The 25,577-nt window shown below is 42.5% G+C and overlaps 1 protein-coding gene across 5 annotated transcripts in view; it reads right to left on the reverse strand.

The window, feature by feature from the left end:
- NEMP2 (nuclear envelope integral membrane protein 2) overlaps positions 1 to 25,052 on the reverse strand; it is a 47,423-nt gene extending 22,371 nt beyond the window's left edge. For 2 of the 5 annotated variants that reach the window (XM_079924048.1, XM_079924047.1), the window contains exons 1-7: positions 24,766 to 25,050; positions 10,442 to 10,557; positions 5,976 to 6,207; positions 5,766 to 5,838; positions 4,235 to 4,328; positions 3,293 to 3,407; positions 1,426 to 1,651 (exon numbers count right to left, since the gene is read on the reverse strand). In XM_079924048.1, coding sequence (XP_079780174.1) covers positions 1,426 to 1,651; positions 3,293 to 3,407; positions 4,235 to 4,328; positions 5,766 to 5,838; positions 5,976 to 6,207; positions 10,442 to 10,557; positions 24,766 to 24,871 — 962 coding nt within the window. In that variant the 5' untranslated portion in view covers positions 24,872 to 25,050. Of the gene's footprint in view, positions 1 to 1,425; positions 1,652 to 3,292; positions 3,408 to 4,234; positions 4,329 to 5,765; positions 5,839 to 5,975; positions 6,208 to 10,441; positions 10,558 to 16,314; positions 16,609 to 24,765 lie in introns of those variants that run through there. The other 3 variants (XM_079924051.1, XM_079924049.1, XM_079924050.1) reach the window with 3 other exon arrangements.
- Between the last annotated feature and the right edge of the window lie 525 nt (positions 25,053 to 25,577).

Genomic DNA, 25,577 nt, shown 5'->3' on the forward strand with positions numbered 1-25,577 from the left:
TCCTCACAGCCAAGTTTACCCTGTAAATATTTATTAACTCCCTCTTCCTGCCTTGATCTCACTGCCCTACTCCAGGCCCTCATTGCCTCTCGCGTGGATTGCTGTGATGTCTGACGACTGGTCTCCTGCCCCGGAACCTCCCCTTAACCTCCACTCTCTGTGCCAGGAGACAGATGGGCCCCTCCTACTGCCCGAGGCATGTTCATGGTCTCTGCTTTGATTTTTGCTTGTTGAATGTATTTTTATTTTCAGATTAGTTGCCAACATTTAAACATTGTCTGAATTTACATTCTAATCCACGTTCCCAGCTTCTCTAGAAAACCAGAAGAGCTGGCAAGGCAAGGCCCATATTCCCACATGGCAACAGTCAGCTCAGGCTGAATGGCAACTGACCCCCTTTCAAGGAGGCAATGTTGTAGAATTTCACACAGTCCTCACCACTGCCTTCCCTCTGCTTGGACTCATTCCTTCACTACCTTCTGGGCCCCAGGCATTTGATTTCTAACCCTGTCGAGGCAGTACTCAGAGAGCACTGACGAAGATACGTAACGGTCAGCTGCCTCCGCCACGTTACAGGATCAGATCAGATTCTTCAGCAGGGCCTGTGATGCCTCCATGACCTGGCCGACACCCGCCTCGCTCACTGGCCCTGTGATGGTACCAAACTGGGCTTTCTCCCCGTCAGGAAGGCCCTTCCTACATTTATTCATCTGGCTGTTTTGATTCATTAAAATTCAGCCCGGTGACCTCCTCCAGGAACTTTCCTGAACTTTTTCTACACGCCACAGTTCCTGTGCAGGCCTACTTTAACACTTCAGAGCTATAGAAACATATGCCTATGTGTCAACAAGTGCACCTCAAGGGTAGGGACCATCTCCTTCACCTGAGCACCTGACACAAAAACAGGTGCTCAGACTCCATGACTGAGGACATCATAAAGCCGTGACAACAGAAGTTGTCTCATCTTTCTTTCTGTACTTTCCAAAGGCTTAACCGAATTATATAAATCATAACTTTCAATCATTTGTGATTCATTTCTGTTCCCTAACTCTTATCTCATATGCACAATTACCTCTAAAGCAGTCCTGGGCCCTAAAAAAAGGAAACGTAAAATGAAAGTAGAAATTATAGGCGACTCCGAGCCCAAGTAATTTTGCCACTGATTTTAGTGACTTCTTGGTGCGCTGTCATTACCTAGTAATTGGTGGTGCACCTCTGAAAGATGAACGACGACTAGCAATGGGGATGGAATCAGATGCTTATTACGTTCTCTAACTGTCCCCCTCTCAGAGGGAAATATCCAGATGAAGTGGAGTTAATTGTGAGATTAACTATGATGTGTCCAAAAAATCCCCCCCCCAAAATAAATAAAACCAGAGCTCAAAATGTCAAATTTATGATGGAAAAAAAAAAAAAGATACGCACCATCTCACGTAAGCGAGTGCTCTCAGTGGGTAGTGCAGGATCTTGGACGACAGGGTGAGGAGCATCACTGCATAGGCGAACTGAGGAATGGCCACGCCAGCATAGACCAGGAGCAGGGAGAGGAGCTGCAGCGCCCACGCCAAGAGGGTCACGCTCCTCTCCTCCACGAGGGGCCCGTGCTTGTAACAAACAGTAAAGCTGAGACACCCAACTATCAAGACGTAGCCTGTAAAAGCAGAAGAATGTAAAACAACATAACACTGAACTGAAAAGTTATGGGGAAAAACCAGCAGAGCCATGGCTTAGAGCTAAGAACATATCAGAAAACCTTCATTTTTGTTTTCTTTTTCCAATGAAGTTGAAAAATACATTTAGGGCTAGTTATTCCTTCCATGTGAGATATTAGGCTGACTTTTGTAATAATTAAGGATGTATAATAATAAATTATTATAATATTAATACGTAAGTATCCCTATTTTCTGGTCCAGAGTCCTAGAGGGCAAATGTTATCACAGTTGCTTTGGTCAGGAATAAGCCTCAGTGTATGTCACAGTCTGCTACAAAAGCTATTCCTAGTTTTTATTTTCTAGTCACTAAATGAAAATATAATTTTACAGTGCAGGGATGGGGCTGTCACCCTCGTAATCCAGTGCTCAGTTTCTGTATTACCAAAAGAGGGACAGTGAGATATTCTGTGGTGTCTCCTGTTGTGATCCAATGTCACGTGCACATTGCCTCTTACGTATTTCGCCAAGTGTTTCATTTGTATGTACGCAAGCCTCAAGATCTAATTTCCAGCTTATAAAAAATACAGGGGAGAGAGAAAAAAATTAAATTATACTACAAAGGAATAATCAGAGAAATCCAGAAAGTGGGACATTCTATAGGACAACTTGGTCTCTTCAGCATATCATTGTGATGGGAAAAAAAACACCCCAAAACCTGTTATGGATTAAAAGAGACTTACAGGACACAATAGATGCAAAATGTGATTCTGGACTATATCCTACCTTATACAAAACAAGCATCAAGGATGTTTAGGAAATTTGAACATGGCCTAGATAATAGATGATTTTATGTAATTATTCATTTTTTTAGATTTAATAGTTATTTAACTATAGAGGAAAATGCTCTTGCCTTGTAGAGATGCTTAGTGAAGTATTTAAGGAAACACACCATAATAGCAATAATTAAGTTTGAAAATACTTTAGCGTAAAAAGAAAAATGGGCTAAAAACATAAAACCTTCAAGTGAAACAAAGAATTGATTGCTTTTGTTCTGGGTGGGTGGACTTATGGGAGAAATTTGGCACTAAGAGGTTAGGAGAAAATTGATTCTCCCATTCTCTATAATTTCCCAAATAAAACACTTAAAAAAGTTGGGTTTTTCTTTTTTGTTTGTTTTTTTAAATAACATCAAACAAGAAGAACAAGTGTCTCTGTTTCTGAAAAGTCAAGTTTTCATTAGTCATTTATATTTAGGATTTCTCACCTTTCATACTGAATAAATTAAGAAAAAGAAATAAAGAGCCACATTTTAGAGAAGTGTTTTCATTACAATTTAGATGTGGTTAGAGCTTAACCGCAGCTCAAAAGCACATGCAGTCCAAAAGGGCAAATGCTTTTTTGCTCTTTTGATCATTAGTATAGAAAACTAAGAAGGATGTCATACAGAAATAGTCTAAAATGGGAACTAGTGAACTGAAATCACCAAGCATGGGAATAAAATAAAATATTAGTTTTAACAGTTCTCCTTAGTTCAAAATGAAAATTTGGATTCTGGAGAGAAACATATGTCAAAAGAAGGCCCCTGGCTGTACTTCTCAGCTTTACCAATAATAGACCACATTATTTAAAGTTTTACCTACCTAATATATATATTCTGTTTTCACACCACAGCCACTTCAGCTCTTCCATCAGTTGCCACACAATATAAACTGAAGCAAACCAACAACCAACCATTAGAGCCCAAAACGTGCTATACTGTGTGTGGAAGAAAATAAATGACACAGTTTTTGGTTCATTCACTCTCATAAAAATAGAAATAAACAAATAAACCCTTTGTATTCAAAACTTCTATATCAAACTGCACTGAAGTCAACTCAAGATACTCTTCTTGTGTCTTGTTAAAGGTCTGATCCACGCACCACCAGCTTTGATGTCACCTGGGAGCTTGCTGGGATGCAGACTCTCAGGCCCACTGAGACTCCTGAATCAGAGTCTGCATTTCAACAGGACCCCCGGGTGACTTGCATGTACATTACCGTTGGAGAAGCACTGTTCTAAAGAATAAATTTATCTCAAAATAATGCTGGTGTTGCAAGCTTTCATCAGAGTAACTACAACATGAGCATCATGAACTAATATATATGTATCCTCAACTAAATGCGGGGCATTCTTTTATTGAAGGTGTTTTGGGGGAACTAATAATGATGAAGAAATCCCCAGATGTAGCAATGCTGTTATTCAAGGCCCCAATGGTTCAGCATCATGACATTCCTCAGCTGAGCCAAGAGAAATCTGCACTCAGCATAGAATAAGCCCCCATCACTCATAAGAAAAACGTATTATCTAGAGAATAAAAGGGTCTCAAAAAAGTATCGCCAAAACTTAATACTTAAGCCTACACATAGTAATAAATAAAAATGGAATCTCTTGGAAAAGAAACAATTTAAGCCAGTTTATACAATGTAGAAATACGGTTTGAATTAGGAACTTTCACAATAAACGTGAATTAATTTTAATCAATTTTTCATGTTTATGAGATCATGATTTCCATTTTTTTATTCATTTGTACATGGTATACCTACCTTAGGAATGAACTTTTTCACCAGCAACAGGACAAAGACTAATGTCATTAGAATACCTAGCACAGTCCCCGAAGAGTAAAAGAAAACAGGGCTCCTGTCAAGACAAGCAGATAAAAGCCATTTAAATGCCAAGTCGCTCTTTCAGTATTAGAAACATGTTTAACTTGACAGTAGTCATAAAGATTATTAAGAAGAAAAACTCAGATGGCAGCTTTAATTACATCCTATACTCTTAAAAAATGAAATCTCTACTTGAAATTTATGGTAGCTTGCCACTAACTCGAAACAGAATGTCTGAGTTATCTTCTATGTTTAGAATCTGGTCCAATAATAATTATTGGAGCACCTATCACATAGCAGGCACTTGTCTGAGAGCTTAACATGCTCTCACATCAGTCCTGTGAAAATTTTACATGGGAGGAAACTGAGGCGCCAAGAAATTAAAGGCTTTCCCAAGTCAGTACCTGCCAGTTGGAGGATTCAGGCCTGCAGCCCATCTCCTCTGAGTCCAAGCTTTACTCTTCAGGCTATGTAAGCAACATCCAATTTATTAAGACCATGGAGGACATGAAACACACTCTCTTAAGCCATAAGGAAAAACTTGAAAATAAATAATGTCCAGAATAGCAAGTTAAGAAGTAAAATATTATTGGAAAGATATTCCTTTTTCATGAGAGAAGTTATAAGAAAAAAAGTATCAGGATAATATGTTAAATTCAACCTTCTGTATCAGAGCCACAAATCTAGGAGGTGGTGCAAATATAAGAGAGAGGACGGCACCCAGCATCAGAAAACCTGAGTATAAATTTCAGCCCTGGCAAGACTACTCATGTAATGACAGATGTCGGTTTTCTCATTTATAAATTGAGAACAATAATCCAGAGCTCACATAGTTGTTAAGAGAATCAAATCAATTAAAATAATGTATAGGGGCTTTCCTGGTGGTACAGTGGTTAAGAATCCGCCTGCCAATGCAGGGCACACAGGTTTGAGCCCTGGTCTGGGAAGATCCCACATGCCACGGAGCAACTAAGCCCGTGCACCACAACTACTGAGCCTGCGCTCTAGAGCCCGTGAGCCATAACTACCGAAGCCTGTGTGTCTCAACTACTGAAGCCTGCACGCCTGGAGCCTGTGCTCCGCAACAAGAGAAGCCACCGCAATAAGAAGCCCTAGCACCACAACGAAGAGTAGCCCCCCTCGCTGCAACTAGAGAAAGCCCGTGCGCAGCAACAAAAGACCCAACACAGCCAAAAAATAAATTAATTAAAATAAAATAAATCTATTTAAAAAATGTATATTGATACATAATACAAAGTAATGCATGTGAAAGTACTCTGTAAGCAGTACATATCATACTATACAAACAAATGTTACTGGTTTTAAAACCTTTCAAACACTGTCTTCAGACCAATTGTTTGCAAAATCTAAAGCAAGACCTAAAAACTAGTGTGGAACTATTCAGCACAGGGTTAAAAATGTCCTACTCTTTTTGATTCACAAATTTAAGAAAGTAAAAATGAATACTTACTGACTCAAGGTCTTTGCATAAAAGAAGAGGAAAATGCCCGCCACAAACACAAGGAAGAGTTTGAAATCCACAACTGGAGCAAAAAAGACACAGACACACAACAAACAAAGATTCTGTGTCAATGTAGTGTAGTGAAAAAAAGTCAATTTACTGAAATGTCACTCCAGAAAAACTGATTCCAGAAATCAAGTATAATAAAAAGAGACTTACTGTTTCGATTCACTCTTACGGTATAGATAAATATCTTCCTGGCAGGCTTCACAGAGAAGCACACAGTCTCCCGATATGGATTGATGGTTATGGTTATATCATTAGACTCCTTTGGTGTCCAAAGGTTATGAATCACACATTTGATAATAGACAGAATGGTTTCTGGATACTGGCAATTATATCTTTCTGTGATATATACAATACTGAGCAGGCCTGAACTGGTAATTTTCACCTACAAAACAAGAACAAACGAATTCACAAACACAGAAGTTAAAACTTCTTACAAGCTTCTTAAAATCATGAGAAAAGGAGTAAAGAGAGCCCAAGACTGGTTGAGTAAAGAACACTCAGAGGTACCTGGCAACATTCTGATCCCAGGGACAGATCCAGAGATCTGTGTTTAGTCAACACACACTGGAGCACAGACACTTTTTAAAGTGGATGTTTCTTCCCCTGAGTTGTGGATAATGGAATTCCCTCTTCCAGCAGGTTATTGTGGCCAAGAGACATGTGAAAATGGATGAGATAGAAAATAATAGGTAGCAAACTATTTGGTTATAAACCTAATGAGAATAGGGTTTATATATCTACCACTTCTACTGTGACTGAGAAAAAAGCATTTCTATCTTACAGATCAGCTGAGCATATGTGATTCAGGCTTCTCTCACCATGCCCGCTGAAGGAGGATCAGAACCCAACCCCAGGTCCTACTCAAGTCTCAGAGCAAAGAACCACCTACAATACTAAGCAGATGATGACAGCCCAGGGATCATTAAAGGACAACTCTGCTGCTGCCTTTGTCCCTCTCTATTTCTCTTCTTTGTCCAAGGATACGGCAAGCCTGAAAAGGGAAAAGAGAGCACCAGCTCTGAATCTCAGGCCTCAGGTGAAATCACCCATTATCTGTCTACCAATGCCCCGATTCTCTTGGATTTTAGCTCCTGGCTCTCTGCTGCTCGCTCTCCAATACTACTTCCTGTCATGTCTCTGGGATTAAATATACACAAGATACACACAAAACTCCTTCCAATATCCTGTCCTCTTGGTTCCTTGAACTCCTCCCCTCTTATGCTCCACTCACCTCAGCTAATCATGCCTGCAGCCACACCCCAATCTTGTCAGTCCCACACTGCAGCCCCCAATACAGGCTGCATGAAATGCACCCCACTAGCTGACCACCACCTCCTACCTTTCCAGCGTGCCTCCCTTAACACCCCGACCCCAGCAAGCATTAACCCCAGCAGGGAGCAAGCACCTTTCCTCTGCTCCTCACCCTTGATGTCCTCAGCCCCTTCTTTTCCAGCTAAGTTCCATGATCAATCATTATAAAGCATTCCCTTATATGTACCCTTAACTTGTTTGTACCCCTTGTGCTTTGTCACACTCACTTACAAAATCCAACCCTCCACCTATTCCACTTTTGCATCTGCACCACCGATCATGCTGGAGAAACTCGTAGTGCTCTCACTGCAAACCCTTGACTGTGAACCTGAAGTAGGACCGGAAGGCTGTCGGCAATCATACCACACACTCCTATCCAGTGGCTCTTCCACTCTTCAACGATGACCTCACGGCTTCTCCTTCCTCAATACCTCAATGACTTCTCCCTGCCTCACTTCTGGCTGGTGATCCTTCCTACTTCACTGAGAACGGAAGAAATCGGAAGAGAACCGGGAGGGCTCTTATCCCCATATCCCCCCATCTGTCAGCATCTGCAGGCACATGCTCTGCTTCTGGCCTGTGCATTTCCAGAGGAAATTTCTGCCATGGAGATTTACATGCTCCATTCTAAAAGCAAGCCCCCAACCTGTGCACTGGATCCGACCCACCTTGGCTACTCAAGGACATCCCACCAGTACTTCTTCCCACTCTACTAGACCATTCCTATCAGCTTACAAACATGCTGGCATTTTTCCCACTTAAAGAAAAACACAAAAAACCCTTTTATTGACTCCATTTTCCCCTTCAGCTATCACCCCCTTTCCTCGCTTCCCACTACAATAAAATTCTTTTTAAAAGTTGCCAATACCTGCAGCCTCCGGTTCCTCTCCCCCATTTCTCTCTTTAGCCACTTCAGTCAGGCTTTCATTTCCAACAGGCTGCCCCTGACAAGGTCATCTGTGGCATGGTGTCGCTAAACCGAATGGTCAACTCATTCCCAGTCATTCTATCTGATCCATCAACAGAGTCTGGCGCTGCTGATCACTCCCTCCTCCCTGTCGCACTTCCTGGGGCTCCCTGGGCACCTCCTTCACTTGTTGCCCTTTCTCTCTCTCCTCTGCTGGCCCCTTCCTCCTCCCAGACCTCTTAATATCTGACTGACCCAGGCTCAGTCGCTGGTCCTCTCCTCTTCTCCGTCTAAACTCACTCCTTCGTCCCATGGCTTTAAGCACCATCTATAAATACGCATCACCACTTACTTTTGTAAAAAGAAACACAGGAAAGATATACCAGAAACTAACAAGATTGATTACCTACATGGGTTGGGTGGGAAGGGATGAGGGGGAGTGACGCTTCTCTGAGAATACCTTTGTGTAGTTTTGACTTTTGAGCCATATTAATATTGTACATACTAAAAAATAATAATAAAATCAACCAGGATGAGGAAAAACTCTGAAATGGAAACAAATAAAAACAAGTGTATTTCAAATGAATAATATAACCATATTGAAGGGGGATGGGTAGGAATGAATTAACCCAAGTAACTTTTGAGCACAATATTTAGACTGTGACCCCTCAAACTAAAGATAAAACACACTGTAAACAAATACTGAGCTCTTGTTACTAGGTTTGTTTTTCACAACAGTATGGCTTAACAACTCTGAAATTACTCTAGGATTAGGCAAATAAATCAATATATTGATGAGAATGGGAACCAGGTTTCTCACAATCAGAGAAGAGAGTTATAGATATGGAAAGGAGAAAGACTAGAGTGAACCCAGTGGTGTTGGAGAGATCAGAATTCATGGTTTTTGAAGACAGACAGACAGGAAGTAAGAAGAAAGAAAGGAAGGAAGAAACAGCCATGTGTACAGGAGTATGGGTGTGTATATACACATATGATAATGATATCCGGTAGTAATGAACACACCTGACACTGAATGCTCCTTGCAAAAATGTATGACTCCAGAGCTGCGTCTAAGAAATTACAGGATAAGCTTGGGAACATCTTGTTTGCCAGAAGGTAAAGAAGTGCTCAAATAATGATAGGCACAAGTTAAAGAACATAAGAGCTAGTTCGAAGGGGCTCCTACTGGCCAAATCTAGGACAATTTGAATAACAAAACAAATAATAAAAGTAAGGAATTGTAGTCCAGCAAATGAATTGGCAATCCATGAAACCATATGGATATAAATAAATGGGGGAGGTAAAACTCTTCCTTATAGAAGAATGCCAATGAATGTAGAAGGAATAATGGAATTAGAAAATCACCATTTGATAAACATCGTGATGATAACTGATTCAGGCAAGCATCATCAACAGATAATAAAACTAGGGGGTAAAAGTTTGATGAGGAATAAAATATATACACAGTCTCAAATTATCCCCTCAAAATAGTCATTCATTACAGAGGTGAAAATAGTTATCTTACAGTGGTAAAACTAAACTGACAGATAACACCTTAACCAAGTGACCAAAGTGGTGTATATTATCAGTAATAGTACAAAGCAACATCAAGTGCCTATTGATATGATGATGTCCTAGCTCTTCCCTCAGCCAGAACACTCTTCCCTCAGATACCCTGCTGGGTAACTCACATCACTGAGATCTTACTCATGTGTCACCTTTTCAATGAGAAAGACCCTGACCACTCTTTTTAATACTGCAACTTGCCTCCACCCCCCTCATTCCACTTATCTTACTCTACATTTTCTTTTTTTATAGCACTTACTAGTTTTATAATTTTCTCCTCTTTTACATTTATAGCTAACCCCACCCTACCCCCTACCCCCATTCCCAAGAGTGTAAACATCACAGGAGCGGGGATCTATTTTGTTCACTGATGGATCCTAAGAGCCTAGAAGAATTCCTGGCACTTAGTAGGTGCTTAATAAATATTCATTAAATGCTGAAGGAAGGAAAATGCTAGGCTATTAAGAGTAATTACTATCTTGACCACACCTGGGATCAGAGGTAACTTCAGATTTCTATAGAGAAGGGTCTGAGATAGCAATTATTTTGGAAAGTAGGCAAGAGGGTATTGTCTTGAGCCATGTCCGAACAGCAAGCACACTGCACTCAGATAGTATATCTACTTGGAGTGGTTGGAGAGGGGCTGATGAAGAGTATGGAGGTTAACGTCCCCTCCCATAGCCCCCCCCCCAACCTGAACTGCTGTGTGTAATCCCCCAGGCAGCTTTCATACTGATACACAGCTCTATGTCATACAAAAGCTACTTCTACTCTTGAAATAGTACGTTTTAACTCCCTGTTCCTAAGACATAATTTGAAAGTAGGCTCTTACCTGCACAGTTGACCATATATACTTCCATTTCACTTGGGATTTTTGATTGTAGCAGTAACAGTCTGACTGAGACGTTTTAATTAAATCCATTTCCTTCAAAGCTTTACATCTTGCAACTGAGAAATGGAAAAAAGAATATATTTCCTAAATATGTAATTGCCCAGAATCTTATCTTCTTTTTTATTCACAGGGTTAATGACGGCTGTTTTTGTAGTCTATGGCCAGTAAATTCTTCTACGTGGTAATTATAGTCCTTCAGTCTTTCCAATCTAGCAGGAGGCAGACAAAAAGATTACAGTCCAGTACCAATACTCTTATGACAGATGGAGGGACTGCAAGAGCATGGAGAATAGGCACTTCTTCAATCTTGAAGTAGAGGGCAAGGATTGAGGGAGGCTTCCCAGAAAGGAGGAAACGTGAGAGGAGCACTGAAGCACAGTCAGAGGCAACGAGACAGAAGTCAGGGGGTGGGGTGACAAATGTGTACAGAACCATGGAGATGAGGGAAATCATGGAAGTGCTTCGGCCATTCACGAGGACGGAGTGTAGGGAATACACAGGACATTTCAACACCTGCAGCTAGAGAGCTAGGTGGTTTCTGTTACACTGAGGAGGGTGGACTTCCCGCAGAAAGCAGAGCATTGAAGGATTTTAGGTAAGTGTCAAAGTGTCGGCAAGACACTGTTGACATTCCAAAGGGTTTCACTGAGAAGAGTTCAGTGAAGATGTAGGCAGGGTTCAGGCATTAACAACAAGGAACCGTGAAGTTCCCAGGCACCAACAAGAGCAGAAAGACTTCAACATCCCTAGGCCTGAAATGGCAAAGGGAGGACCCGTTGTTACCAGAGCCGAAAGGACAGTAGTCTAAGGGGATGCAAGCCCTGCCAGAGCTTCAGGGGGAGCTCTCTCCCGCCCTCCCGTCAGTGCCTCTCATCTGCCAAACCATTGGAAGCCAGAGGGCAAAGAAGCCCACAGAGGCCAGCTTCCGGGAACTGAGCAGGGGTGAGCAAGGCACAGAATGGACCTGTGGGAACAGAGAACACAGTCGTGTCTTAGAAAGAGCATTCTGTAGGCCACGCAAAATGTTAGAGGGGCAGAAGACTGAAAGCAGAAGAGCTGTGGAGGCTCCCGAAGCAGTCTAAACAAGAAACAAACTAAGGAGGCAGGAGAAAGAACAGATGTAAGAGCACCCAGGAAGTGGAATCAACAGACTCAGAGATTCAGAAACGACCTGATGGTTCCGGTGAGTGATATAAGGAATACTAGAGAAGAAGCAAAAAAAGGGGAAGGGTTCAATTTTAGAAGTACTGAGTCTTGGTTGGTGGGGCTAGGTGAAGATGGACAGGTCTGTAGCACAGGAGAAGTTTGGCTGGAGACAGATGTAGTACATACCTACGTGTGTGTGTTCTGTGTAATACACAAAAAATATTTTATATATAGTATGTAATATATAATACAACATAACACAGTGTAACAGAGAGAGAGAGAAGACAGGTGCAGCGTTACAGATGGTAAATGTAGTAAATGCCACAAGAAAATTATGAAGTAATGGGGTTCATTTTTTTCTGAGGCTGCTGCTATGTTTGAATTTAAAATGAAGTGAGATGAAAGTCACAGATGCTTCTGGACCCAGGATAGGGTATCACCACTACGTCTGTCATATATGAAACAGCAACAGGGAATGTTTACGTGCACATCAAGAAACAGGCTTTATGCCCCAACCCTCACTCCTCTAAGGAGAGTGTGATCAGCTGTTTCTCCAGAAAAACCTGAAATGAAGCTAGAACAACCTGCTACACCGAAGTTGGGGAAGGATCGGGTAACCAGTAATAACAACTCGACAATTATATCCATTTAGGGAATAACACTAAGTAAGTCCAGATAGATCCTGGTCCTGCCTAGAAACACCTTAGCATTAAGCTGGAGAAAAGTGAAGAAACAGACACTGTGAATGCCCATCAGCTCTGAAAATACAACTGCATAAAAGTCAAGGTTCTCAGGTGGCTGCACAAAGCAGAGAAGTTACACGAGGATCCAGTACCCTCCACTGTGATGCTGTGAAACCATTTAATCTTTACTCTTAACACTGTGACGCATATGTTTTTAAATATACCAAGAAATTTGCAGAGTTTGAGAGTATGAGATGCAAATATAAGAATCCAGGTTAAGAGGCAGATCTCAAAAAGACACGAGAAGGAAGCTCTAGAGGCTCTCTTTTAAATATAGGATACAAAAATTAAAAATGCATTCTTTCATGGTCTGTTTACACACAAGGGCAAGAAGGAGAATGCAGAACAGTGTTAACAACACACACAAAGCAACAGATGCTGAGAGCCTTCTTGCGTGTATCTGAGACACAAATGACTCCTGGCCACGGGCTGCACAGGGGACAGGGCCCTCCCGGGACCCCAAGGGGCTGCAGCTGGCCGTATGAAAGACGCGTGTCCAAGGAGGCAGTGCAGACCCTGGAAGAGCCTGAGCGACTGCAATGATAACACACCACGCACGTTAAAAGCCCTCAGCTAGTGACCACAGGGAGGGCTCCGGACTCGCCTTCTGGTATCCCATGTTCTGCCTTCCGCGGTCCCCTGTGGGCTCTCTAGGCAGGAACAGAGTGAAATCAGGCGGCTGGAGTTGAGAACCTTATGCTGGGAATCCCCAGTGGAAGAGGGGATTCCTACCTATCGTTGGGAAGGGAGCACACTCTGGGGCTGGGGTCAGGTGAAGAGCGTGAGGTCTGTGGTCTGCAGACCCCAGCAGCCCAGACCACCATGAGAACGTTAACTGCAGCCCGTTCTTTCTTCAGGGTTACTCCTAACACCATACGCGTGCTCACTAGGGGCTTTTCTTGTGGTCTTTCCAGGGTCCCTCCGTGCATCCCGTCTCCTAGAGAGCGTTCCACCACTTCGAGGGCTGAGTCAATTCCCCTAAGTATACGAACTACCCTCTTGTTAGTGGTCTGAGGAAAAACCCTTTGGAGCCTGAGCTTTGCAAACAAACGCTGCCTTCCAGTGAGGTGTTTTTTTTTTTTCCATTTTGGTCCTAAGACTGTCTCCTAAATCATTTGATATCTGTAACTCTTCAGATAAGAGCAAGATGACGCAATGTGGGTAGAGCGCAATAGCTTGAATTTAGGAATAAATGCTTCTCTGCTGTCCAGGCCGCAGCCTTCTTGCACTTGGGTTACTATAAGGGACTTCTAGCTGGTCTGCTTACAGAATCACCCCTACGATGCTCCCCTACAACCTATTCTCTAATCAGTACAGGGACCTTTTAGAAACATCAACCAGAGCACAGCATTTACCTGCTCAAAACCCTCCAATGACTTCTCGTCACACCCGTAAGAAAACCCACCCTCCTTTCCTAGGACCTGGGTACCTCTGACCTTTCCTCCTGCTTAGCCTCTCCGGCCACACCAAGCGTCCTGTCCTCAGGGTGCCAAGCCACCCCTGCCTCAACCTTTCCTACATGCTGTTTCCTCCATCTGCAACCGGCTTTCCCCAGATCTCGGCAGAGCTGGCTCCTTCTGATAGATAACGTATGTATTTGCTCAAAATTCACCTTCTCAGGAAGGCCTTCTCTGGCCCCACTGTCTAAAATGGCACACTCCTACCCCTTTCACCCACTTTCTGCTTACTCTGCTTTATTCTCTTCATATTATATATGTATTTTTTAGTTTATACTCTCTTTCCATGAAGTTAGGGACATGGCATGTTCATTACCGTGTATGTAGCATTTAAATATTTGTCTTTCACGTGTGTGTTGTAATTCGAGAGGACTGGTAGGTTATTTGTGCGTGCATAGCCGACCCCGTGAAAGCCTGGCCAATCTTTATTAAGAGGCTGGCCAGTGCCAGCACCGTAAAAGGGGGGGCACTCTGCTCTTCCCCTTGAAGCAACCTAATGCTGGACACCTGTCCAGCCTGTGCCTTGCCATCCCACCCACAGAACCTGCAGGCTACACCTCCGCCTTACCCTACCCCATCATCAATGTACCCTTAACTAGAGGGTGGAGAGCTGTAACCCTTAATATCCCTTGGGCTGAGAACCCTCTTCTTTCTCCTCACCAGGTAGAAGAGGGCAGAGGGAGGCAGGAGGCGGTGATCAGCGTGTTTTTGTTGTACTCTATATGGTACATCAGTGTACTCTGTGTAAAGACCTCCCAGTTAGAAGAAAAGAACTTGCTCTGATTTCACCTTGGTCTTCAACCAGATTAAGGAAAGTACAGATAGGGGTACGTTGCCCTGATTCTTGATATTTACAGAAACACTACTAAAAGCATGTTGCAAGCGGCGTCTCCCCTGGAATTCTCCAGAGCGGCCTCTGGCTTTTGAGGTGAAACTGATGTTGGATTCACACAATACATGAGACATTATAGACAAAGTGTCAGCAATTCATGGTGCCCTCTGGCTGCCCTCATTGTTATCACCTGTCTCCTGAGGTGAATGCATCTCAATCCACCCACACAAGAATTCCTAATTATCTAAGGAACTTGAAACTCACAGCCACAAGAAACCACAACCCTAGCTCCAAGTGAGTTCATGTGAATCGTAAGCCATGGCCAACTAGCATAAGACAGTGACTTTGACAATCAAGATTCTTACCACAGCTGGCCCACTGCCTTCCTAGAGGGAACCAGATCTTTTAATCTTAGATTGTTTATAAACGTTGTCTTTCCTGGGCCCCTCCTCCCTTCAGTAAGCTTCTAGAGACATTTCATTATTCAGTTTCTACTTCCTCTATCTCTGCCTGCGGGTAGGAAACAGAAATTATAGCCAGCTTCACTGCCTGGCTGAACTCTACCACCTGTTCCAGCCCTGACACTGAGGGCTGTGAAGCTGCTGTTAGGTCTGCAGGTGTCATTTATTCATGCAGTCTCAGTCTTTGCTGGTTCATTCAGCTAGGATTGGAACCTCCTAGTGTCAGATCCGGGCAAATCCAAATATATCACAATATCAACAACATCCCCTCACGAGGCAATCCAGAAAACAAAAGGGAATTTCTAGGGATTCATAAAAATGTAATAATAATCATTCATTTGGTCAGACGAGAACAACACCTGCCTAGGGAGAGCCACTGCTTCCCCCTGGAGCTGAAATATTTCTCCTCCCCAGAGGGTGCTCCCATAACCTAGGCATTCACTTCCTCAAGCCTCAAGTCAGGAGAGGGGTCTGCAAGTGTGGGCTATCCCAGCTCTGCCTCATTTCCCAAAAACTTAGGAGTATAAGCAGGACCAACCCCGAATGCCATGCTTATTATGGCTACCCCAGCAAGGCCATGGACCGAGCACGGCCCTCCTTAACTACCTGTAGTCCTCGGTAGGCTCTCTTGAACCTTTCAATAAACCTGACTCCTGGAGAACAGTGTATTTCTGGACATTTGTGCCCAAACTGCTATGACAAAGTGCAATTCTTTACATTACCAAAGGATGTGAGTCAGGGTTACCTTTGCCAGTGAAATCCCTTAGTTCACATAAAATACCATTCAATTTGAAAATATTCAATTAATCTAATGTTAGGACTACATATCATATATTAAAAAAAGAGACAACTGCACATCACTTGCTTTAACTGATAAATTTAGAATTATTCTTTTGTACTACTTTTGTCATTTATGTTTTCCTAAATGTATAAAGATACAATTAGGTTAAAGAGTTTAGTCATAAACTAAATTACCTTTTATTTTAAGGTAAAAATACTTAGTCAAAACTTCAGGCTTCCGGGAAGATGGCGGAAGAGTAAGACGCGGAGATCACCTTCTTCCCCACAGATACACCAGAAATACATCTACACGTGGAACAACTCCTACAGAACACCTACTGAACGCTGTCAGAAGACCTCAGACCTCCCAAAAGGCAAGAAACCCCCCACGTACCTGGAGGGGATTAAGAGCGCTGCTTAAAGGAGCTCCAGAGACGGGCGCGAGCCGCGGCTAAAAGCGCGGACCCCAGAGACGGGCATGAGACGTTAAGGCTGCTGCTGCTGCTGCCGCTACCAAGAAGCCTCTGTGCAAGCACAGGTCACTATCCACACCCCCCTTCCGGGGAGCCTGCCAGGGTCCCAGGATCCAGGGACACCTCCCCCGGGAGAACGCACGGCGCGCCTCAGGCTGGTGCAACGTCATGCCGACCTCTGCCGCCGCAGGCTCGCCCCGCACTCCATGCCCCTCCCTCCCCCCTGCCTGAGTGAGCCAGAGCCCCCGGATCAGCGGCTCCTTTAGCCCCGTCCTTTCGGAGCGAAGAACAGACGCTCTCCGGCGACCTACACGCAGAGGCGGGGCCAAATCCAAAGCTGAGCCCCTGGGAGCTGTGAGAACAAAGAAGAGAAAGGGAAATCTCCCCCAGCAGCCTCAGAAGCAGCGGATTAAAGCTCCACAATCAACTTGATATACCCTGCATCTGTGGAATACCTGAATAGACAAGGAATGATCCCAAATTGAGGAGGTGGACTTTAGCAGCAAGATCTATGATTTTTTTCCCTTTTCCTCTTTTTGTGAATGTGTATGTGTATGCTTCTGTGTGAGACCATGTCTGTATTGTCTTGCTTCCACCATTTGTCCTAGGGTTCTATCCGTCCATGGTTTTTTAAAAAAATTTTTTTCTTAATAATTAATTTTAATAACTTTATTATACTTTACCTTCGTTCTTTCTTTCCTTCCTTCCTTCCCTCCTTTAGGCAACGAATCACCCCAATTGAGGAGGTGGTCTCTGAGAGCAAGATTTATGATTTTCCCCCCTTTACCTCTTTTTGTGAGAGTGTATGTGTATGCTTCTGTGTAAGATTTTGTCTGTATAGCTTTACTTCCAACATTTATCCTAAGGTTCTATCCGTCTCCCTTTTTTTTCCTAAATAAATATTTTTTAATTCAATAACTTTATTATACTTTATTTTATTTTTACTGTATCTTCTTTCTTTCTGTCTTTTTTCCTTCTTTCCCTCCTTCCTTCCTTCCTCCCTCCCTCCCTCCCTCCCTCCTTTCTTTCCTTCTTGCCTTCTATCCTTCTTTCTTTCTTCCGTCCTTCTTTCCCTCCTTTCCTTCCTCATACTTCTACTAATTCTCTCTCCTTTTTCTCCCTTTTATTCTGAGCCGTGTGGATGAAAGGCTCTTGGTGCTCCAGCCAGGAGCCAGGGCTCTGCCTCTGAGGTAGGAGAGCCAACTTCAGGACACTGGTCAACAAGAGACCTCCCAGCTCCACATAATATCAAACGGTGAAAATCTCCCAGAGATCTCCATCTCAACACCAGCACCCAGCTTCACTCAACGACCAGCAAGCTACAGTGCTGGACATCCTATGCCAAAAAACTAGCAAGACAGGAACACAACCCCACCCATTAGCAGAGAGGCTGCCTAAAATCATAATAAGTCCACAGACACCCCAAAACACACCACCAGACGTGGACCTGCCCAGCAGAAAGACAAGATCCAGCCTCATCCACCAGAACACAGGCACTAGTCCCCTCCACCAGGAAGCCTACACAACCCACTGAACCAACCTTAGCCACTGGGGACAGACACCAAAAACAACGGGAACTACGAACCTGCAGCCTGCGAAAAGGAGACCCCAAAAACAGTAAGATAAGCAAAATGAGAAGACAGAAAAACACACAGCAGATAAAGGAGCAAGATAAAAATGCACCAGACCTAACAAATGAAGAGGAAATAGCCAGTCTACCTGAAAAAGAATTCAGAATAATGATAGTAAGGATGATCCGAAATCTTGGAAATAGAATGGACAAAATGCAAGAAACATTTTAACAAGGACCTAGAAGAACTAAAGATGAAACAAACAATGATGAACAACACAATAAATGAAATTAAAAAGACTCTAGATGGGATCACTAGCAGAATAACTGAGGCAGAAGAACGGATAAGTGACCTGGAAGATAAAATAGTGGAAATAACTACTGCAGAACAGAATAAAGAAAAAAGAATGAAAAGAACTGAAGACAGTCTCAGAGACCTCTGGGACAACTTTAAATGCACCAACATTCGAATTATAGGGGTTCCAGAAGAAGAGAAAAAGAAAGGGACTGAGAAAATATTTGAAGAGATTATAGTTGAAAACTTCCCCAATATGGGAAAGGAAATAGTTAATCAAGTCCAGGAAGCACAGAGAGTCCCATACAGGATAAATCCAAGGAGAAATACGCCAAGACACATATTAATCAAACTGTCAAAAATTAAATACAAAGAAAACATATTAAAAGCAGCAAGGGAAAAACAACAAATAACACACAGGGGAATCCCCATAAGGTTAACAGCTGATCTTTCAGCAGAAACTCTGCAAGCCAGAAGGGACTGGCAGGACATATTTAAAGTGATGAAGGAGACAAACCTGCAACCAAGATTACTCTACCCAGCAAGAATCTCATTGAGATTTGATGGAGAAATTAAAACCTTTACAGACAAGCAAAAGCTGAGAGTTCAGCACCACCAAACCAGCTTTACAACAACTGCTAAAGGAACTTCTCTAGGCAAGAAACACAAGAGAAGGAAAAGACCTACAATAACAAACCCAAAACAATTAAGAAAATGGGAATAGGAACATACATATCGATAATTACCTTAAATGTAAATGGACTAAATGCTCCCACCAAAAGACACAGATTGGCTGACTGGATACAAAAACGAGACCCATATATTTGCTGTCTACAAGAGACCCACTTCAGACCTAGAGACACATACAGACTGAAAGTAAGGGGATGGAAAAAGATGTTTCATGCAAATGGAAACCAAAAGAAAGCTGGAGTAGCAATTCTCATATCAGACAAAATAGACTTTAAAATAAAGACTATTAAAAGAGACAAAGAAGGACACCATAATGATCAAGGGATTGATTCAAGAAGAAGATATAACAATTGTAAATATTTATGTACCCAACATAGGAGCACCTCAATACCTAAGGTAAATAGTAACAGCCATAAAAGAGGAAATCGACAGTAACATTCATAGGGGACTTTAACTCCCCACTTTCACCAATGGACAGATCATCCAAAGTGAAAATAAATAAGGAAACACAAGCTTTAAATGATACATTAAACAAGATGGACTTAATTGATATTTATAGGACATTCCATCCCAAAACAACAGAATACACATTTTTCTCAAGTGCTCACGGAACATTCTCCAGGATAGATCATATCTTGGGTCACAAATCAAGCCTTGGTAAATTTAAGAAAATTGAAATTGTTTCAAGTATCTTTTCCGACCACAACGCTATGAGACTAGATATCAATTACAGGAAAAGATCTGTAAAAAATACAAACACATGGAGGCTAAACAATACACTACTTAATTACGAAGTGATCACTGAAGAAATCAAAAAGGAAATAAAAAAATACCTAGAAACAAATGACAATGGAGACACGACAACCCAAAATCTATGGGATGCAGCAAAAGCAGTTCTAAGAGGGAAGTTTATAGCAATACAATCCTACCTTAAGAAACAGGAAACATCTCGAATAAACAACCTAACCTTGCACCTAAAGCAGTTAGAGAAAGAAGAACAAAAAAACCCCAAAGTTAGAAGAAGGATAGAAATCATAAAAATCAGATCAGAAATAAATGAAAAAGAAATGAAGGAAACGATAGCAAAGATCAATAAAACTAAAAGCTGGTTCTTTGAGAAGATAAACAAAATAGATAAACCACTAGCCAGACTCATCAAGAAAAAAGGGAGAAGACTCAAATCAATAGAATTAGAAATGAAAAAGGAGAAGTAACAACTGACACTGCAGAAATACAAAAGATCATGAGAGATTACTACAAGCAACTCTATGCCAATAAAATGGACAACCTGGAAGAAATGGACAAATTCTTAGAAATGCACAACCTGCCAAGACTGAATCAGGAAGAAATAGAAAATATGAACAGACCAATCACAAGCACTGAAATTGAAACTGTGATTAAAAATCTTCCAACAAACAAAAGCCCAGGACCAGATGGCTTCACAGGCGAATTCTATCAAACATTTAGAGACAAGCTAACACCTATCCTTCTAAAACTCTTCCAAAATATAGCAGAGGGAGAAACACTCTCAAACTCATTCTACGAAGCCACCATCACCTTGATACCAAAACCAGACAAGGACGTCACAAAGAAAGAAAACTACAGGCCAATATCACTGATGAACATAGATGCAAAAATCCTCAATAAAATACTAGCAAACAGAATCCAATAGCACATTAAAAGGATCATACACCATGATCAAGTGGGGTTTATTCCAGGAATGCAAGGATTCTTCAATATACGCAAAACAACCAATCTGATAAACCATATTAACAAACTGAAGGAGAAAAACCATATGATCATCTCAATAGATGCAGAGAAAGCTTTTGACAAAATTCAACACCGATTTATGATAAAACCCTGCAGAAGGAGGGCATAGAGGGAACTTTCCTCAACATAATAAAGGCCATATATGACAAACCCACAGCCAACATCATCCTCAATGGTGAAAAACTGAAAGCATTTCCACTAAGATCAGGAACAAGACAAGGTTGCCCACTCTCACCACTCTTATTCAACATAGTTTTGGAAGTTCTAGCCACAGCAATCAGAGAAGAAAAGGAAATAAAAGGAATCCAAATTGGAAAAGAAGAAGTAAAGCTGTCACTGTTTGCAGATGACATGATACTATACATAGAGAATCCTAAAGATGCCACCAGAAAACTACTAGAGCTAATCAGTGAATTTGGTAAAGTTGCAGGATACAAAATTAATGCACAGAAATCTCTGGCATTCCTATACACTAATGATGAAAAATCTGAAAGTGAAATCAAGAAAACACTCCCATTTACCATTACAACAAAAAGAATCAAATATCTAGGAATAAACCTACCTAAGGAGACAAAAGACCTGTATGCAGAAAATTATAAGACACTGATGAAAGAAATTAAAGATGATACAAATAGATGGAGAGATATACCATGTTCTTGGATTGGAAGAATCCATTGTGAAAATGACACTACTACCCAAAGCAATCTACAGATTCAATGCAATCCCTATCAAACTACCACTGGTATTTTTCACAGAACTAGAACAAAAAATTTCACAATTTGTATGGAAACACAAAAGACCCCGAATAGCCAAAGCAATCTTGAGAACGAAAAACGGAGCTGGAGGAATCAGGCTCCCTGACTTCAGACTATACTACAAAGCTACAGTAATCAAGACAGTATGGTACTGGCACAAAAACAGAAAGATAGATCAATGGAACAGGATAGAAAGCCCAGAGATAAACCCATGCACATATGGTCACCTTATCTCTGATAAAGGAGGCAGGAATGTACAGTGGAGAAAGGACAGTCTCTTCAATAAGTGGTGCTGGCAAAACTGGACAGGTACATGTAAAAGTATGAGATTAGATCACTCCCTAACACCATACACAAAAATAAGCTCAAAATGGATTAAAGACCTAAATGTAAGGCCAGAAACTGTCAAACTCTTAGAGGAAAACACAGGCAGAACACTCTATGACATAAATCACAGCAAGATCCTTTCTGACCCACCTCCTAGAGAAATGGAAATAAAAATAAACAAATGGGACCTAATGAAACTTCAAAGCTTTTGCACAGCAAAGGAAACCATAAACAAGACCAAAAGACAACCCTCAGAATGGGAGAAAATATTTGCAAATGAAGCAACCGACAAAGGATTAATCTCCAAAATTTATAAGCAGCTCATGCAGGTCAATAACAAAAAAACAAACAACCCAATCCAAAAATGGGCAGAAGACCTAAATAGACATTTCTCCAAAGAAGATGCACAGATTGCCAACAAACACATGAAAGAATGCTCAACTTCATTAATCATTAGAGAAATGCAAATCAAAACTACAATGAGATATCACCTCACACCAGTCAGAACGGCCATTATCAAAAAATCTAGAAACAATAAATGCTGGAGAGGGTGTGGAGAAAAGGGAACACTCTTGCACTGCTGGTGGGAATGTGAATTGGTACAGCCACTATGGACAACATTATGGAGGTTCCTTAAAAAACTACAAATAGAACTACCATATGACCCAGCAATCCCACTACTGGGCATATACCCTGAGAAAACCATAATTCAAAAAGAGTCATGTACCAAAATGTTCATTGCAGCTCTATTTACAATAGCCCGGAGATGGAAACAACCTAAGTGTCCATCATCGGATGAATGGATAAAGAAGATGTGGCACATATATACAATGGAATATTACTCAGCCATAAAAAGAAACGAAATTGAGCTATTTGTAATGAGGTGGATAGACCCAGAGTCTGTCATACAGAGTGAAGTAAGTCAGAAAGAGAAAGACAAATACCGTATGCTAACACATATATATGGAATCTAAGAAAAAAAATATGTCATGAAGAACCTAGGAGTAAGACAGGAATAAAGACACAGACCTACTAGAGAATGGACTTGAGAATATGGGGAGGGGGAAGGGTAAGCTGTGACAAAGCGAGAGAGAGGCATGGACATATATACACTACCAAACGTAAGGTAGATAGCTAGTGGGAAGCAGCCGCATAGCACAGGGAGATCAGCTAGGAGCTGTGACAGCCTGGAGGGGTGGGATAGGAGGGTGGGAGGGAGGGAGACGCAAGAGGGAAGAGATAGGGGAACATATGTATATGTATAACTGATTCACTTTGTTATAAAGCAGAAACTAACACACCACTGTAAAGCAATTATATTCCAATAAAGATGTAAAAGAAAAAAAATCTCAGTTGTGAAGCCCATCTGTAAGGGCAAGTGTTGCTATAAGGCTACAGAAGTTGCCATTTCTCTTAGCTGTGGACTAGAATTTTATCAACTCAGTGGGCATCCTGCATGTCTCAGGCAGAACAGAAGCATTTATGTATGATTTGATTAACAAAATAAATTAGTTGACATGTTAACACTAAATCTGGTAACAAAAACCTGAAAAACAGTGGGTTCATTGAGGCAAATAAAAGGTAAGGAAATTATTGGAGAACATTCAGTAATAGAACTTCTTCATCTTTACTGATGAGAAAACTATGGCCCATAAAAACAAGCCTGGACCAATGTAATTCTGCAAGTGGGTGGCTGAATGTAATGACCGAACTAGAGAAATCAACGTTCTGGATGCTGGTCCAAGGCTACTTACAATTTTCTGTTTGCAGCCATACTCAGAAATCCTCCCTCTTAGACAGATCTGTGATTTATTTTTTCATCAGTACATACTGGTTACCTCTCCTACTACCAAGCCTTTGTTCCCTCTTGTAAAATGGGTATATAAATGGTACCTACCCATACAGCTACTATGAGTATTCAATAAGATAATGCAGTTAAAGCACTTTTAACACTGCCTAGCACATAGTAAATACTCAACAAATGTCCATTCAATGAAAACTGGTATAGAAGAGTCCCCCAAGGCGTACCTCACTGCAAGATACAGAGGAGTTGGTAGCTCCAGCTCAATCTGATAACTGCCTTTATCCTTAGACAAACAATCCTGATTTTATCGGAGGGTAGCAGCTATGCCCAGCTACACTTGGTTGCCTCCCTTGCAACCACAGGGGGGCAATAAGATGAAGTTAGTGGACAGTGATTCCAGGAAATCTTTTAAAAATAGTGAAAACAGTGAAAAAGAAACGTTAAGCTCATAGCAAATTAGTAGCAGTTGTGGAGTTAGAACTCCTGCCTTGCCCCACTCCAGACAGCCCATAACAACACTACGAACAGCTACCATTTCTTGTTTCCTTTGTACCAGGTACACGTTAAACATCACAGTAATCCTGTGAAATATTATCCGTGTTTTACATGTGACCGGTAGTAGCATGACTCACTCAAGGTCACAGAGCTAGTAAGGGCAGGCGAAGTTCAGTCCAATTCTAAAGCCAAACCTTCTCTAGTCTTGAGTCCAAAGTTTTACCTAGATAAATAATAATATTTTCAACCTAAGTTGATGTATACAAATGCCCTGTGTTGAAAGTCGGGAGACTAGGATCATCTGTACAATGACTATCTGTGTGTCCTTGGACTAATCAGAACTTCTCTGGGCTTCGGCTGCTTCTGCAAAACGAGGGAACTGGGCCAGAATGAACTCTGCAGTTGCTTCTAACCCTAAAATTATAATGTCCAAGTGCCAGCAGAGTCCAGGGACGCCCAAGCAGGCGATAAGGGAGGCCGCGCCCGCGAAGGAAACCTTAAGCCGGGCAAGGAAACAGCTCCCCGCGCCCCGCCGCCCGGAGAAGGGAGAGCTTGGTCCATCTCCGGGGAGCCGGCCGAGACGGGGGGAGGGGGCGAGGAGGGCGGGGATAGGGAGCGGGGGAGCCGAGGAGCGTGCGCGCGCCCGCCGCCCGTGCCCGCGATTACCTGACAACGCCGCCTCGTCCTCCTCGCCGCGCACCGCGTCCGCCGGCAGCACGGCCAGCGGCGGCAGCCAGAAGAGCAGCCAGCACGTCCCCGGGGACGGCCGCATCCCGCCAGGCGGTCAGCTCCGCGCGGCCCAGCGGCGGGACGAGACCTGTGGGTCCCTCTCGGCCGAGAGTAGCGGAAATGCCGCGGGTCCCAGAAGGAAACCAGGGGCCGCTGCGGCCTGCGCGCGGGAACCCGGAGGTCCCGCCCCCCCCCGCCGCCACCGCCCCGCTCGCGCCCTGTCCCGCCCCTCCCGCCTCCGGGGCCCTCCGGGCTCCGCCCCGTCTCACCCTGGAGGGTGTGGGGAGGAGCCGACCCTTCGTCTGAGAATTGTGCTTACAACTGCCCTGACCCGTGACTGTGGGGCTTTAGGGCTCAGTTGTCAGAGCTTCTCAGAGTCATACCCCCGGAAGGCGAAGGCCCTTCAGCAACCCTTTATTTAGAAATAAAAATCAGTTTATTTTTCCTTTTTGTTTGTAACAGTAACAGATTGGCAATTTGGTTGCTTAAATAGCATTGACTTTTCACATTTAAGTATAAACGGCATGTAAAACGTTCCCTCACCAATATATCCCCTAAAATTAACGTGTGTGTGTGTGTGTGTGTGTGTGTGTGTGTTTAAAAAGATGTAGAGAACAGGCTAGTGGTTGCCAGGGTGGGGGGAGGTGGGGGAACTGGGTGAAGGTGGTCAAAAGGTGCAAACTTCTGCTAGTTATACGATAAGTAAGTTCTGGGGATGTAATGGTGACTAAAGTTAACAACACTGTAAC

Source organism: Stenella coeruleoalba (genome assembly GCF_951394435.1).
Source record: "Stenella coeruleoalba genome assembly, chromosome: 6".
NCBI lineage: Eukaryota > Metazoa > Chordata > Mammalia > Artiodactyla > Delphinidae > Stenella > Stenella coeruleoalba.